The sequence below is a fragment of the Rhincodon typus genome, chromosome 10, assembly GCF_021869965.1.
Source record: "Rhincodon typus isolate 14 chromosome 10, sRhiTyp1.1, whole genome shotgun sequence".
Classification (NCBI taxonomy): Eukaryota; Metazoa; Chordata; class Chondrichthyes; order Orectolobiformes; family Rhincodontidae; genus Rhincodon; species Rhincodon typus.
Window position 1 is genome coordinate 44786204 of NC_063341.1, and position 17311 is coordinate 44803514.

The 17311-nt window shown below is 37.6% G+C and overlaps 1 protein-coding gene across 4 annotated transcripts in view; it reads right to left on the reverse strand.

Annotated features, from left to right (window-relative positions):
* The window catches only part of tut4 (terminal uridylyl transferase 4), a 77431-nt gene that overhangs the window by 20171 nt on the left and 39949 nt on the right, over window positions 1-17311 (reverse strand). For all 4 annotated transcript variants that reach the window (XM_048601679.1, XM_048601680.1, XM_048601681.1 and 1 more), the window contains 6 exons: window positions 15383-15533; window positions 10116-10196; window positions 3920-4023; window positions 1060-1117; window positions 682-785; window positions 405-494 (listed from right to left, as the gene is read on the reverse strand). In XM_048601679.1, the coding sequence (XP_048457636.1) occupies window positions 405-494; window positions 682-785; window positions 1060-1117; window positions 3920-4023; window positions 10116-10196; window positions 15383-15533 (588 nt within the window). The remainder of the gene's footprint in view (window positions 1-404; window positions 495-681; window positions 786-1059; window positions 1118-3919; window positions 4024-10115; window positions 10197-15382; window positions 15534-17311) is intronic.

Below are 17311 nucleotides of genomic sequence, written 5' to 3' on the forward strand. Positions count from 1 at the left end.
AAATGTGATTCTTGAAATTAAGTACGTGAAATGGGAACTTGTATTTTCCCTCATTTCAACGTGATTTTTCCCATTCCTTATGGCTGAATGTCAAATCAGGATCCTTAGATTTTGCCAGTTCTCAACTGTGTGCAAGTGGCATGAGCTACATCATTTTGTAATGTTTTGTGGGGCCAGACTTCCATTTGTTGTCTCCCTGCAATGAGATGGTCAAAATGAGGAAGTCTTATTGTAGGGTAATATTGGTGCAAGCCCTGGTTCAATGCACAATTTATACACTGCTTAATCTGCTAATCACTCTTCTATTTTATATTCTGAACAACCTGAAAAAGTATAGCAATACATGACCAAATGCAATGGATACAATACATGAGAAATACTTAGAAACAATGTCATGAATTTACCTTAGCAAACACCTTCATAGTGTACCCCAAATATTTAACTCTGGGATCAATAGCAGCATATGTTGCCAACATCCTTGTGTTATGCTGAGCCTGAGAAAAGTAAACTTATTAGTGGTTGTCTTGCAATAAATTGAATACTAGCCTTACAATGGATAAACAAATTCTACATTTAATATCATTTAAATTAATTATATATTGAACAATAATTAACAATAATACTTCTATTATTAACATCGAGCCAGGTATATCTGCAAGAAAAACATGCAGATTTCCTTACCAAAGTGTTGTACAAGCTGATATCTCCTTCCAGTCCACTCTGCCTGTGTTCAAATTTTACAATAGGCACTTTAGCTGTTGTTATGGGCAAGATGTTTCTCAAACCTATAAAAACAAGAGATATTCATTGCCAAACACAAACTGTTACTAGGATTTCTGAAATGTAAATGACTGATCTATACAAACCAAATCTTCTAAGTTAAAATAAAGATCCATATTGTTTGCCATATACAAAATACAAACTTAAAAGCAGTGAACTTTAGTGTAATCATTCATACAAACAGAATGCAAGCTGTAGAAAAACGAAACTTCACTAATAAGGATTGTGTAGATTTTTATTCAAAACTTTTAGTTTATTTTCTTGAAAAAAATCACCTACCTGGATGCTTCTTGAGAACTTTTGCCAGACCTTCAATTATTTCCTTACAATTGAGTTTCTTTAAGAAATTAAATACATATACAATAAGGCAGTTGAATTTTAGGCAAAATCAAAAAACTTCACTGACATTGACAGCTACAATAAACGCATTGTGTTCCGAAGCAATACTAACAGGCCCATCCAAAAAGATGATTACTTCCTATTCGGCCACATCAGTATTATCAAGTTTGAGTGTTTCATTATCTGGTGATGTAATGGTTTAGTGATGCAGTGTATTAAGACTTAAGGATGAGATAAAATTAACTACTTTCACAATGATACTTCAATTACGCATTCGTTTTACTGTGTGGAAAATCTCTTGTAACATAATCATTAATGGAACAATAAATATTATGGGAATTCATTTCACAAGTATTGATTTCTCAAATAGGTTTTTGTTAGATCGCATCATAATCTGGTTAAAAGTTACCCATTTCCGTAAGGGTGGTTATAATTTCAATACCACCAATTTCCTAATCATGATTATCTCTGATATATTTTATTCATAGAACTAAAGAGTGAAGCAAATACAGTATTACCTTATGTTGTCTTACACTGAAATACAGAACTTTAGTAATGGTTAACAGGTGCATTAAATGTTGATCACTAGTGTAGATATTTTTAATAAATCCATTCAGCCAGGTGCAGGGATGGCTGGACTTGAATCTAGACCTTCTGGTCCAGGGATTGGGAAACTACCTCTGTGCCACAGGATCACTTGTACATATTTAAATGCTCAATAGCTTTATCATGCTCTAATAATGAGCAGAATAAATCAATTTCATATCTCTATTGAGTTGTTTGATAACAATTTATTGAAATTGCAAAATCTTTCAACAGGGTGGGCTAAGTTTAATAAATGGTTTACAACTGGGTCTGGGAGAACTGCTTGGAAAGTAGAGTTCAAGACATTGTATTACTTACATCACTCCCCTGAAAAAAAACTTTCAAAATTGTTACTGTCTGCAGATAGACAGAGATATGATAAGCAAAGAGAACGCTGACCCAAATACTCTGCAATGGGGAGAGACTTCTGACTCAACATTCCTGATATGCCTTGGGACCCTGAGAAGACCCACGTAAGCATATGTGTGGTACTTAGACAGATTTATTGGACAATTTGACAAACTGATGAGGGCCCAGTTGGCTTATTTCATGCATATGTAGGAAGTGCCAGTCTTATCATCATGTCATAAAATTAAACTCTGGTGGGTTACAGAAACCTCTAATCTTTAAACAAGGCATTACAACATACATATTACAATTTCCACATCTCTGTCCAGGTGCCTTATATTATCTGCTGTTTTCCTACAGTGTTTACAAATGTTGTTGGTATTTCATTCAAGGCCAGCTCTATTTTGCTGAAAGTACAGCTCCTATATTTCTAGCCTGCCTTTGTACATCTGTGGTTCCAATTTGTTTTTACAATATGATGGAAAATTTAACCTTTAACTAACTGAATCTGATTCCACCCCTTCACACAGCATGTTGAAACTTTCAATTGCCGGTTTTAGCCTGCCCACACTGCGCCAATGACAACGGGAACAGGTGGCAGAAACATGCATATTTAGACTGCTTGCCCTTTAATTATTCTGGATGTTATACAGATTTATTTAAAGCTTTTCACAGAAAGATGTAAATCTTACGCAGGGGCATACTCATAACTAAATCAGCTGCAGAGTTAAAGCTCCCATGCAAACAAAGTTCACTTGTTCCTGCACCAGAAACAACATTCCACTTCAGATTACCATGCCGCTCCTAATTTATTGTGCTACGACTGAGTTCTGCATTTCTAAATCCATTCCTTGGAAGATTCACAGCAGCGTTTCCAACATTGCAACGTCCTGTTAAAATTATACTTCAGTACTTTTAGTATCAAATAAGAATTAACATTCACTGGATAGATCTTGAATTCAAATGTTTATGATCCATTTAATAAGTACATGGGCAACTGAGTCAATTTGTTACAGTATTTTAAGCGCTCTAAAATCAATTTTATTGGTCAGTTGAAAAAAAAACTAAAAGGGGAACTGTAATAAAATCCTAAACAAAATAAAGAGAAATAGGCCTGTGTTTAGTCTCTCATTTATTCTTTGTATAATTTACTTCAGAACTGCTGAGTATTCAGCAGCATTGCTATAAAAAAGTTCTGTACAAAACGAGCATTCCCTAATTGCTTTTAACCATTAGGTTAAAGGAACAAGTGGAAGATAACACTCAATAACACTGGAGGTGTAAGGGGCAATTCAATAGAGTATATTTCCCTATTTAAATGGTATTCATTAAACTCTTCACCAATTAAGTGGGATTATGAATTTCTATTAGTTTTAATCTAACAGCAGTTTCATTGGAAAATTCTGCTTTATAGGAGCAATAATTCTGTGCTAGGGCTAGACTGTTATCTTATAAAGTGAGCAAGGATAAACTAATGATTACAATTTGCGGGGTAAGGAAGATAAACCTCACAAGGATTAGCAATTCTGTTCAGAGTTATTGTTCACTCCAAACACTAGTTATTTCTACTAGATATTTAATTTCTGTGATGGTACCTGGAAAGCTTGTTTATTCTTACACTCAAAAGTGATCACCCTTTTTTATAACTTTAGATATTGATTTTAAATTAAAGCTCATTTCCAAGGTCAAGAGGGAAATTAGGAGATCTGACTTAATTCATAAATTGTTTCATATCCTGGTATCATGGGGACTCCCACTCTTTGTTTTCCCTGAAAGCCCCATTCCCTTTCAGGAAAAGCCAGTCCAAATGGTCACTTCCCTCCATTTCAAATTTCAATTGATTGTTCACTCTGAAACGAAAACTCACCTCTGCAGTCTCATGGCCTTCCAAAGTCATGCATATATCCAGATCGCTATCACGAAACCCAAAACCATTTTTAGATGATCCAAACAAACATAGTCTGGCCTTGTCTGTACTCAAAAAAGATTATGTATGAATATCAGGGATACCAGATATTTGCGTTATCGAACAGTTATGTAAAGGAAGTACGCAGAGGGGTTGAAGAAGTAATTTGGCTGGAGATAAAGAGGAAGGGGAGAAAGGGAAGAACAAGCAAGACATAAGGAGACACAGGAGAGGGAACAGAGATAGAAAAGAAAAGAGAGAAAAACCCAACAACCTATTTTACAATTTGCAATTAACTTAGCTTCAATAGCTCTTTTTTGGGGGTTGGGAGAGAAGGGGGAAGGAGAGAGACTGGGGAAGAGTTGCAAGTTCTCATTGCCTTTTGTGTGAAAAAAACTTCTTCTGACATCCCATTGACCATTCTAGTTCTAACTTTAAGTCTGTGCATCCCTGTTCTGAACCTCCCCAACAGCAGAAATAGTCTCTCTCCACTTAGAGTCACAGAGTCACACAAATGGAAACAGACCCTTCAGTCCAACCAGTTCACACTAACCATGTTCCCAGGCTAAACTAGTCCGACCTGCCTGCGCTTTGCCCATATCCGTCCAAACCTTTTCTATTTGTGAACTTATCCAAATGTCTTTTAAATGTTGTAACTGTATCCACCACTTTCTATGGCAGTTCATTCCACACATGAACCATTCTGTGTAAAGAAGTTGCCCCTTGTGTCTTTTTTAAATCTTTCTCCTCTCACCTTAAAAATATGCCTCCTAGTTTTGAACTCCCCCACCCTAAGAAAAAAACTCTTGTCGTTCACCTTATCTATGCCCCTCATGATTTTATAAACCTGAATAACCCTGCAACCTCCAAAGTTCCAATGACAAAAGTCCCAGGCTTTCCTGTCTATTTTATATCTCAAACTCTCCATTCCCGACAACATCCTGGTAAATTTTTTCTGAACCCTCTCCAGTTTAATAATATCCTTCCTACAACAGGATAACGAGAACTACACACAGTAAACCAGAAGAGGCCCCACCAATGTCCTCTCCAACTTCACCATGACATCCTAACTCGAATACTCAAAAGGTCTGAGCAATTAAGGTAAGTGTGCTAAACACCTCCTTAACCACCCTCTCTACCTGGGACGCAAATTTCAAAGAATTGTGTACCTGAACCCCTAGTATTTCTGTTCTACAACACAACCCAGGGCCCTACTATTAACTGCATACGTCCTGTCCTTGTTTGTATCAGCAAACTGAAATACCTCACATTTATCTAAATTAAACTCGAACTGCCACTCCTCAGCCCACTGACCAAGATCTTTTTGTAATCTTAAATAACCTTCTTCACCATCCATTATGTCACCAACTTTGGTGTCATTTGCAAACTTACTAACCATTCCTCTTATATTCTCATTCAAATCATTCATATAAATGACAAAGAAAAGTAGACCCAGTACCAATCCCTACGGAACACCACTGGTCACAGGCTTCCAGTCCAAAAATCAAGCCTCTACCACCACCCTCTGTTGCCTACCAAAAAGCCTGTTTTGTATCCAATTGGCAAGCTCACCCTGAATTCCATGTGATCTAACTTTACTAATTAGTCTACCATGTGGAACCTTGTCAAAGGCTTTACTAAAGTCCAAGTAAACAATGTCTACTGCTTTGCCCATATCAATCTTCTTGGTTACTTCACTGAAAAATTCAAGCTTCTAAGACATGATTTTCCCCGCACAAAACCATGCTAACTATCCCTAATCAATCCTTGCCTCTACAAATGCATGCAAGTCCTATCTTTCAGAATGACCTCCAACAATTTACCCACCACTGATGTCAAACTCACAGGTCTATAGTTCCCAGGCTCCTCATTACAGCCTTTCTTAATTAAAGACATAACATTCGCCTCCCTCCAGTCCTCCGGTACTTCACCCGTGTTTATACATGATACAAATATTTCTGCTTGGGGCCCTGCAATTTCCTCCCTAACTTTCCACAATGTCCTTGGATATACTTGAACAGGTCCTGGAAATTTAGCTACCTTCATGTTTTCTAAGACCTCGAGCGCTTCTCTTCTGTAATATGAACTGTTTTCAAAACACCGATATTTATTTCCCTGTGTTCTCGAGCTTCCATTTCTTTCTCCACATAAAAACTGACACAAAATTTTCATATAATCTTTCTCCCATCTCCTGAGGTTCAACACAAAGATGATCTCGTTGATCTTAACTTGTTGATATTTTTAATCTTTCTAAACCTCTGAATTAGTTCATTCTCTATACTTTAATAAACCTATTCAGACATGTTATGACACACCTTTGGAGCAAGTGTGAATTCAAACAAGGACTTCTGGCCCAGTGGATTCTGCCACAAGGTAATACAAGCCTAATTCTTGTGAACTGCAAATTTAATCTTTTAGTCACAGTATCTATTCGGTGAACATGTTCTGCACTTTCTCAAACACCAAAATATTCTTCTGGATGCGTGGTGCCCAGAAATGACTGCAGTACTCTAAAATAAGGTCTAACCATTGCTTCAGATAACCATGGCATCACTTCCAGCAAATTATATCCCTGGGAAATATTATTACTAGATCTTGACAAGGGAAGCAAGAGAAACCTGGCAAGAGTTCCTTTTCTGCCACCGTCGTTTCTGCGTCAGCCGCCTCTGAGCTGGAGATGGTCACACTGCGCTGGTCCCGCACCTCCTCCAGTGCTGGACATCGACTTACATGCCCTGGCTCTGAGGTGACTGATGTCCTGGGCTCCTGGCACATCTTCTGAAGTCACCACCTGAGGTGGAGCAGGGATGGAGATATAAGAGGCCTTGGCCTCCCGCAGGCGGACATCACGATGTGGCTCCAGGGCAACCAAATGGAAAACGATGCTCCCGAGCTGCAAAGACAATCATGAAGCTGGGTGGATGCAGCAGAACCCACATGAGCCAAACACTGCCGACCCCGTCACTGCCATCTTGGATGTCATGATGTTATTGTAGTTGGATTTTATGTTTGTTCTGTTTGAACAGTTTGTTGCAGGCTTGGGGATGGTTTTGGTTTTCAGTTGGGGGATATTGTCACATGCCTTCCGGAAATCCAAATACATAATGTCGACAGTGGCTCTCCTTTATCCACAGCATGTTCAGAGAACTCCAATAAATTGGTTAAACATAATTTCCCTTCCTCAAAACCATGCTGACTCTCCTGATTACCTTAAGCTTTTCCAAATACACAGCTCTACCTTTCTTAATTATCAATGCTGATGCTTTCCCCATGAAAAATGTCAAACTAACAGGCCTACAGTTTCCTGTTTTCTACCTCCCTATCTTGAGTTAAGGAGTTATAATTGTTATGTTCCAACATCTAGTAAATTTTGGAAAATTACTACCAACATATCCATAGTCATAGTTATAGAGTTTTACAGTACAGAAAGAGGCCCTTTGTCCCATTGTGTCCAGGATGATCAAGTATCCATCTATCTAACTGGTCCCATTTTCCATCACTTGACTCGTAGCCTTGTATGCTATGGCACATCAAGAAATCATTTTGTGACTTCTTCAATGTTGTGATGGTTCCCGCCTCCATCATCCTTTCAGGCAGTGAGCTGCAGATACCCAAAACCGAGAAGATTCTTCCTTAAATCTTCTCTAAACTCCTTCCTTTGAATTTCCCATAGTAAAAACCAGGCATACAAATTTTAATACACCTTAAAATGAGAGGGGGTCTAAGACAGCAGGAAAAAGGAGTGGGAGAAATGAAATGGGGGAGAATAAAGGGACAGACGGGAGACATGAGAGCCAAAAGAGAATCCAAGTAGAGGAACACAATGGGGCAGATGCAGGGTTTGGGGAAAGGAAGGGGAAGAGAAACAAAGAATATGGAAGAAGGCAGTGTGTGAGGTAGTTACAATACAATGAGTAAAATACAAATGAAGAGATCAGAAACATGTGGAGTGGAGGGTGAATACTGGTAGGAAAAATGAAGATATAGCCAATGGTCACTATAACACTGTGGAAGGGTGCAGACGGAATGGAAGTAAGAACATAAAAAGAAATCATTCAGTTCAACCAATTTGTTGGTGTTCACCTACCATAAGATGTAGGAGCAGAAGTAGGCCAATGAGATCATGGCTGATCTGATAATCCTCAACTGCCTACCATATCTCCATAATCCTTGATTCACTTAATGATTAAAAACCTGTCTATCTCAGCCTTGATTATACATAACAACACAGCCTTTTCACCCGTGTGGTAAACAATGCCACAAATTTACTACCCTCAGAGAGAAGAAGCTCCTTTCCACCACTTTCTTAAATAGCTGACCTCTTACTTTGAGATAAGAAGAACCCTGCATATTCAGAATCGACCTGGTGAACCTTCTCTGGACTGCCTTCATTAACAGTAAATCTTTCAGTTCACAGTTCACATTATTTCAGGTGTGGCCTGACCAGTATCTTGCATAGCTATAGCAAGATCTCCCTATTTTATACCCCATTCCCCTGGAAATAAAGGATGACATTTCATTTGCCTCACCTTTTACCTGCTGAACTTGGACACTGGCTTTTTGTGATTCATACACAAGAACTCCCAAATAACTCTATGCTGCAGCATTCTGCAATCTTTCCACATTGAAATTTTCCCACCAAAGACTGAACCTCACTTTTTCCTACATTGTATTCCAACTACCAAATTTTTGCTACTCACTTAATCTGGCTGTAGACTTATCCTGAGAATACCCTCTTTATCCCAATTCTCTTTCTTCTATTAGCTAGCCAATTCTCTGTTCATGCTAATAAACTATTCCGAATACTACGGGCTCTTATCTTATTACGTAATCGTACGTGCAGTATCCTATCACACGTTTTTTTGGAAATCCAAATGTATTACATCTATTGGTTTCCCTTTATCTATCCTGCTTGCTGCCTCCTCGAAGAATTCAAATAAATTTGTCAGATGTGATTTCCCCTACATGAAATCACAGTGAATCTGCTCGATTTTATTCTGTATTTCTAAATACTCTGCTGCTATACCCATTATAATTGACTCTTTACATTTTCCCAATGACAGATGATAAGCTAACTGGGCTATAGTTACCTGTTTTTGTCTCACTTCCTTTTTCAATAAGGGTGTTTAATTGACATTTTCCAAACTTCTGGGACTTTTTCAGAATCTAAGGATTGTTGGAAGATTACTACCAGTGCATCCACTATCAATCTCTGTAGCTACGTCTCTTATAATACTAGGAGGCAACCCATTAGGTATTGGGACTTACCAGGCTTTAGCTCCATTCTCATCATATAATTCCTATAGTGTGGAAACAGGCCATTCGGCCCAACACGTCCACACTGAGTCTTCAAACAGCATCCCTCCCAGACCCCATCCAATCCCTGTAACCCTGCATTTCCCTTTGCTAATCCATTTAACTAACACATCACTGCACATTATGGGCAATTTAGCCTGGCCAATCCACCTGACCCGCACATCTTTGGACCGTGGGAGGAAACTGGAGCACCCGGAGGAAACCCACATAGACACAAGGAGAACAAGTGCAAACTCCACACAGTCACCCAAGGCTAGAATTGAACCTAGCTCCCTGGCTGGCGCTATGAGGCAGCAGTGCTAACAACCAAACCACTGTGCCACCCTAGTTATTTTCCACAGTTTTTTGAGTTAAATAGTTATCTTCCATAACAACTGTCTAGTCACATTAGACTATCATATTCCCATCCTTTTATTTTGTTCTACTTCAACCAGCTATTTAAGCTAATATTAAATGTTCGCATCATCTCTCTCAATCCTTATGCATTCCATAACAGAATAAATCTTACTTAAAATTGTTTCTCCTGCCACTTGTCCTAAATCTGTTGATTATAATTTTATACTTGATACAGAATGTCAGATATTAAAGATGAAGATAATTATTTGGTCCATCCAGCAGTTCTATATCATGGTATACCACTGCTTACTTCAAAGCTTTAGCACCTCCACCTCCATGTGTAAAAATTCACGATGATATAGTTACGGATGCCCTTGCAATAAGTTTTATGATAAGACTAGCTGATTATACATACTCCTAAGACTGTGGCTGAGACTGGGTGCCAAAGGTAGTGCATTAATAAATAAGATGAAGTGTGATGCTTATAGCAAGTTATAGAAATTACCATCAAATTCTTTACGGATAAATCTTTCCAAACTTGCTAAGGTTTGTTCTCTATTTTGTTCCTCAAGAGGTGAGAGTTCATCTAAAAAAAAGTTGAGATTTGTTATTCATCAGATATAATGTGACTAAGATGTCAATAATACTGAGATATAATTACACACAGCAAGCTAATTTAGACATTTGATTACAGATACATGGTAGAAATAGTTAATGATTCTTTCTTATTTATTTATTCTTGAAATACAAAAATAAACAGAGATGCACAGTCCATGATTTAAAACATGCCTTTAGCAATTGCTGTAATGCATAGCTGATATTTTTTGGAGGCCAAATATCAACGTATAATGCAAACCCATTTCTGCTTGTAGTCAATTTTGCATCTGTGCCAGTTCTCTTGAATTTCAGAGATCTAATCGCTTCCATTGATTATTACTGTCAGGCAATACAGTTTGGGTGTGAGAGTCCAGCCTCCAATCAGTGAGCACATCACAAAATTTTTACTAATGAATACAAAATGTCTATCAAAAGCATTCTCTGAATGCAAGTTTTTTTTCTAAATTGTTGCCATTACAACACATACAAGTTGTTTAAGATTCTTGCAAAGATTTGTAGCTTGGGTTATGGATGAGGTTGTTGGCTTGCTCACCGAGCTGGCTGGTTATTGTACAGATGTTTTGTCACCATGCTGGATAATATCGTCAGTGCAGCCTCCGATGAAGCGAAGTTGGTCTACTCCTCTTGATACTTATATGATCCAGTCTGTTAAGTTGGGTTGTGTCATTTCCGGTTTTGTTCTGCATGAGTTTATACATGGGGTCTCATTCCAAATGTTTGTTGATTGCATTATGGGTTGAAAACCAGGCCTCTAGGAATTCCTGTGCATGTCTGTGGTTGACTTGAGCTAAGGTGGTCACGTTAACCCAATTAGATTGATGGCCTTCATTGTCCAAGTGCACTGAGATGAGGGAAAGTTTGTCGTGTTGTTTTTCTGCTAGCTGGTGTTCGTACATCCTGGTGGCCAGTTTCCTTCCGGTCTGGCCGACGTAATGTTTGTTGCAGTCGTTGCATGGTATTTTGTAAACTTCATTGGTCCTGCATGTCACGAGTATGGGGTCTTTGGTCCTTGAGTATTTGTCGTAGCGTGGCTGTGGGTTTTGGTACTATCATGATTCCTAGTGATCGCAGGAGTCTCATTGTCAGTTCTGATATGTTCTTAATACAGGGTAGTATGGCCAGTGTATTGGGGTGTACTGTGTCCTCTTGGCGTTGTCTATCTAGTGGGCACCTGCGGATGAAATTGTTGGGATATCCATTGTTAGCAAAACAATTTCATCCACAGGTGCCTACTAGATTGTCCTTTTGGTGTTGTCTATCTAGTAGGCACCTGTGGATGAAATTGTTTTGCTAACAATGGATATCCCAACAATTTCATCCGCAGGTGCCCACTAGATAGACAACACCAAAAGGACACAGTACACCCCAATACACTGGCCACACTACCCTATATTAAGAACATATCAGAATTGACAACGAGACTCCTGTGACCGCTAGGAACCTTGGCAGCAGACAAACCCACAGCCACACTACGACAAACACTCACAAGGACCAAAGACCCCATACCCATGACATGCAAGACCAACGTAGTTTACAAAATACCTTGCAATGACTGCAACAAACATTACATCGGCCAGACCGGATGGAAGCTGGCCAACAAGATACATGAACACCAGCTAGCAGCAAAATGACACGACAAACTTTCCCTTATCTCAGTGCACTTGGACAATGAAGGCCATCAATTTAACTGGTACAACATGACCATCTTAGCTCAAGCCAACCACAGACATGCACAGGAATTCCAAGAGGTCGGGTTTTCAACCCAAAATGCAATCAACTAACATGTGGAATTAGACCCCACATATAAACTCATGCAGAACAGAACCAGAAATGACACAACCCAACTTAACAGACTGGATCATATAAACATCAAGCGGAGTAGAACAACATTGCTTCATCGGAGGCTGAAATGATATTACCCAGCATGGTGACGAAATGTCTGTACAATAACCAGCCAGCTTGGCAAGCAAGTCAACAACCACATACTCTCTCCCCCTTCCACAAGTTGCACATCTCATTTGTTCATTATCCCACATCTATCCTCATCTTACTTTTCATATTGGGCAACAGCCGTACTTCTATTCCTCAGGCTACAGTGCTGTGGAACCATAAAACTTCAGCAATTCATTCAACATGTTTTAAAAAAGCTTTTCCAAATTCACCAGTGCTGAAACAAAATTACAGTAAGTACTTTTTACCTTATTTGATCAATGCTGCGCTCAGGCTAGAAAATGGAAGGAAAGTGGCAAATATTGGGAGTAGGAGGAAAGTCAGTAATTTGGTAGAGAACATCTCTGAATCTGCTTGGAAGACAATGGATGGTTTCTGTTAGGTGAATAGAAGACTATATCATGCAACTTATCGTGAGTGCAGCCATGGTAAAGCAAAATGTTTAATACTAGTATTGATATCATCCCATATGATCACTTTAATATCGATTTTAGCTTAAATCCTGATTTTGGTCAATGAAACTTTCCAGTTCCTGATGCTACACCTCAACTTCAGATAAACCACGTCAAGCATTCAAGGCAGTATAGATACAGGGCAAGATTAAATATGTAGTTAAACCTTAGGCAAAAACAAAGTGAAAGAAATTGAATCAAGGATATATATGGAAAAATGGGTAACAAATGAACATCAGGTGTACATTATGCTCTACGTACTTATCGCTTGAGTAGAAGCTGATTAAGATTTGGAAGGAATCATAGACAGTATCTGCATTTTAAGGCTGAAAGACTGATGCTTTGGCATCACTTTGGCATTAAAGATGATACCTTCTGTTAGAAAGTAACCAGTTCATAGATAAAGACTGGTGCTCTAATCCTTACTGAATAAGACGAAACCCATACAGAACCTAACAATATTATATTTATTCAGATTTCATGCCTTATTTTCTAGTAGTTCTACATTATACAGTCTCCTCTGAGATGGGTGGGTGTGATTCTTTTTAGTGTTAGTTTCTGGAATCTGATTCAAAAGATTAATATTCCTGGTTTATATGAGGCGCTCAAATGAAGCTTTCTGCCTCTGAGAATTGGCATTGATTCCCCAGTTTCCTCCACAGTGAATATTACGAGGCTGAGAAAAGACCCACATGCTTTCAAATTATGTTTGATGAAAAGGCTTTGGATAAATCACCACCATCGGTAGTGGATGGCAAGGTTTTCCAACAGGATTTACTGAATTTGAAGTTAGGACAAACCTAGCCTGAGGCCAAGTTTCAGTTTAAGCAGAACACTGCTTCAGTAGAAAAGAAGAAAATGTGTGGTATTATAGGTTTGTTAAAGTTTGTATGTGATAACATATATGATGCCAATATAATACCCAGATAACAACTGGTGTTATAGCTAATAATAGAACAGAACTTACAATGTGTTCGGTAAAGAAAATGAAAAAAGACTCCAGAAAGAAAAATATATTCACCATAGAGCAGTTAAGTTCTAGACAATAAAGATCATCCACAACAATGGAAGTCTAACAACTTCATCTTGGCATTTAATAGTACTGATTTTATTGAATTTCTCTACCATCAACATCCTGGGGGGTTCATCATGACCAAAACCTTAACTCGGCCAACTATATCATTATTATGGACACAAGGGCAGGTCACAGGCTAGAAACTCTGTTGCACCTCCTAACTTCCAAAAGTCTTTCTACCATCGAGAAACAGCACAAATGAGGAGTCTGCACTAGATGACAGCACATCCAACAAGATTCAGTATGTTAACATCGTCCAGGACAAAAGTGAGATTGACACCTCATCCACCAACTTAAACATTCGCTTCTTCGGCCACTGGCACACTCTGGCATAAATGTGTACAACCTACAGATGTACTGCAGCAACTCACCATGGATTTTTCAACAACACTTCCTGAAACCAATGACATCTAATGCCAAGGTGGACAAGACCATCAGAGGTATGAGAACACCATCACTTGCAAGCTCCCCTTCAAGTTATAAACTATTTAGACTTGAAACTATATTGTCATTTCTTCATCATAAATGGATCAAAACATGAAAAATCCTAGATTAACAGCACTATAGGAGTGCACCACGTGGACTTAGTAGTTAGGAGGACAGTTTACCACCATATGCCCATGGGCAATTAGGGATGGACTATAAATGCTATTCTTGCTAAGAAAACAAATCTCCATGTTATTCACAGAATGCAAGGGTAGCGAAGCATTACATCTGGAGAAAGAATGCCCAGAAGCTCAAAAAATTAAAAAATGTCTCTGATTCTCTTCCTATTTCCCCTAGAAAGGCAAGTTAAGTGTCCTTAACATACATGGAGAATAAATAAATGAGGAATAATTACGAACTGTTAATAACGAAAACTGGAGAAATTAAACTTCTCTATATTTATAATAATAACACAATGCATGTCACATGTCATCAGAACTTCTAGATTTTAAAATTTGACCTTCAGTTGCGCATTATTTGTGCTTGTAATTTAAACAGGATTTGTTTTGTGCACAGAACTTGAGCATTGGTGAAAATAAGACACATTTATCACAGTGTTTTTGTCTGCACTCGAAAGAATATTTCTAAGAATGCTAATGTAATGGAAACAACATTTTATACTCTCATTTACATCTTGTAAGCAGCACACTTTTCTCAATATAAAATATTGCTCCCCTTTACATTGGCATTCTTGCAAATGTGCTGATGAATACAAGATGAAAAGCTTCAACAGGATGTGCCATTTTTCAGCAATACTTCAAAGAATATTAGCTCAATTCTGCAGGAAACGAGCTGTTTTAATGCAAGCAAAATATGCACTTTCATAGAAAGCTGCGAAGACAGGATAAACTCAATTTTACATTTCAAGAACTCGTCTCATAATTAATTGCACTATCACAACGATTCCATCAAACATTCAGTGATTCAACACTGCTTGTCTCTGGAGAATACTGCACCAATAATGGCACATTGTTGGATTTGGTTCATCCACATGAAATTAACATAATTTAAGATTGTTATAGTGACAAATGAAAGACATAGTTCTAGCACAACTCAAATAGTGCACCAGTGTTGGCTCAATATTTCTCCTCTTTTGATGGTAAACTATTTTCTTTAAGCCTTTAACTTTATGCTGTTGCTTAGAATCCCCCAATACTTACATTATTAATTATACAATGACACTGAACTTACCATAACATTTTGTGCAGACTAGATCAAGAATTTGCTTAAATTTATTTATCATAGGTGGCAAAGGTTTCAAATCAATCTTCTTGAAATCCTCTGGGCAATCATTCTTTGAATGTCCGTCCCGTTTGCAGATGCTGCATACAATTGTTGGGGGCTGAAGATGACAGGAAATATTTACTAATTTCATATAACCTGAAGAATAATTATTACCGTTTGAAGATTGCCATAATACTTATACAAAAAAGAATACAATGAGGCATCATTATCTGTTGCCAAGTGATGGCACTTTTAAATGCTGAACAACCAATACTAGTTTTGATGCTGTACCCAAATATCTTCCAAGGATGGAAACAAAGGTGAGAGTTATCTCCAGCCTGGTCCCTGCCAAAACAATACAGAGTGTACCTGCTTCAAACAAAGCAATCAGACCAACATCTGTCCGGAGTACTTGAAATATATACCTAACTATCTGTTTAGTGTATTACATGCTATATTAAGTATTAATGATTGGTCTTTCATGTTAACTCTGTAAAGTATATTTTATTGCATGGAATTAATTTGTTGGAGCCCAATGTCCTCAATATATCATGTACCTTTGTGACACAGTTTTACATTTTAAAACTAATACAAAGATATGTCTGCATAAAGTTTCTGCCTTCATTTTAAATCTATAATATGCAAGATAAATTACAACATATTTAAAGTGCCCAAGCTATAAATGATTGAGTCAAGTAACTAATATGAAGTTAACCACGCTGACTTGCATAACTGTAAGTAACTTGGAACAAAAAAACTAACGAATTTAAATCACAAGCCTTAACAATATATTCAGACCCAGTTGTTTTTCCCCACATTTGAGATATCCAGCAACGGCTATAATATGAATATTTTCTGATTTCCTTTAATGGCCAACTTATTTCCTCAACCAACTGACAAGATATTCACCCCAAGTAACTATTTTAAATATAAGAAAAAAACACAAACTTAAAATAATTCACAAAACTAGCTCAATTTTACCTAGAATATTTCTTATTTCTTGTTGGAGTCCATTACAATCATCTTCCCTGGGGACTTGCGCTGTCCTTACTACAATTTGCTTTATTCCAATGGGTGCCCCTTTGTTAGCATCTCACTAGTTTCAACTGAATGAATGATGATTTCAATCCACGATATTGAAATTGAATGAAATACCAATATTTAGACTTAACTGCTGTCAATACAACCAAGACTTTCTTTGTCAAATGACACTTTTTTTTCTTTTTCCTTCAGAGATTTGTGGTGATGAATTTTGCCCGCTATTTATCGTAGCTCAAAATCCTATTGATCTATTTTTAACCACAACAGACACTATATTCTTCTTTATTATTATAAAATATGCAATGTCTTCACCCCACTTTAAGAGTTCTTTGAACTCAATGTCTGCTATGTCATCCTGATTCTGAAGTTCCCCTCTGTTGCTCACAAATGCAAACAATGTTCACTCGAATTGCTTCAAAAAAATCCATGTGATTTACTTTCACTCAATCCAGCACTAATCTCCAAACATTGTTAATTTTGGAATGCAAGAATCAAAAGCTCACTGAAATTAAAATGATTAATTTCAACATTATTGAACTACTGAAAGTGTATGTACATTAAAACAGATAACTATTTTAGTGATTCCGTTGCATTTAAATATGTACATTTTGTGTTTGAACTAAATGGCAAAGCATCTGTTAAAGGGAATCAATCAGAGTACATATAGACAGATCATGATTTACCTTCTACTCAGTTGTCATCAAATCTGACATCGAAATCTAAACAAGAGTTTGCGTTGTTATGCATTTCAAAAGATTAAGAGGAAGATGAATGCAAGTGTTTTTTTTTCCAAAAGCAACTCACAGTCTAGATATTCCACATGTTTTCCATATTTCAGCATACTTGTTTAAAAAA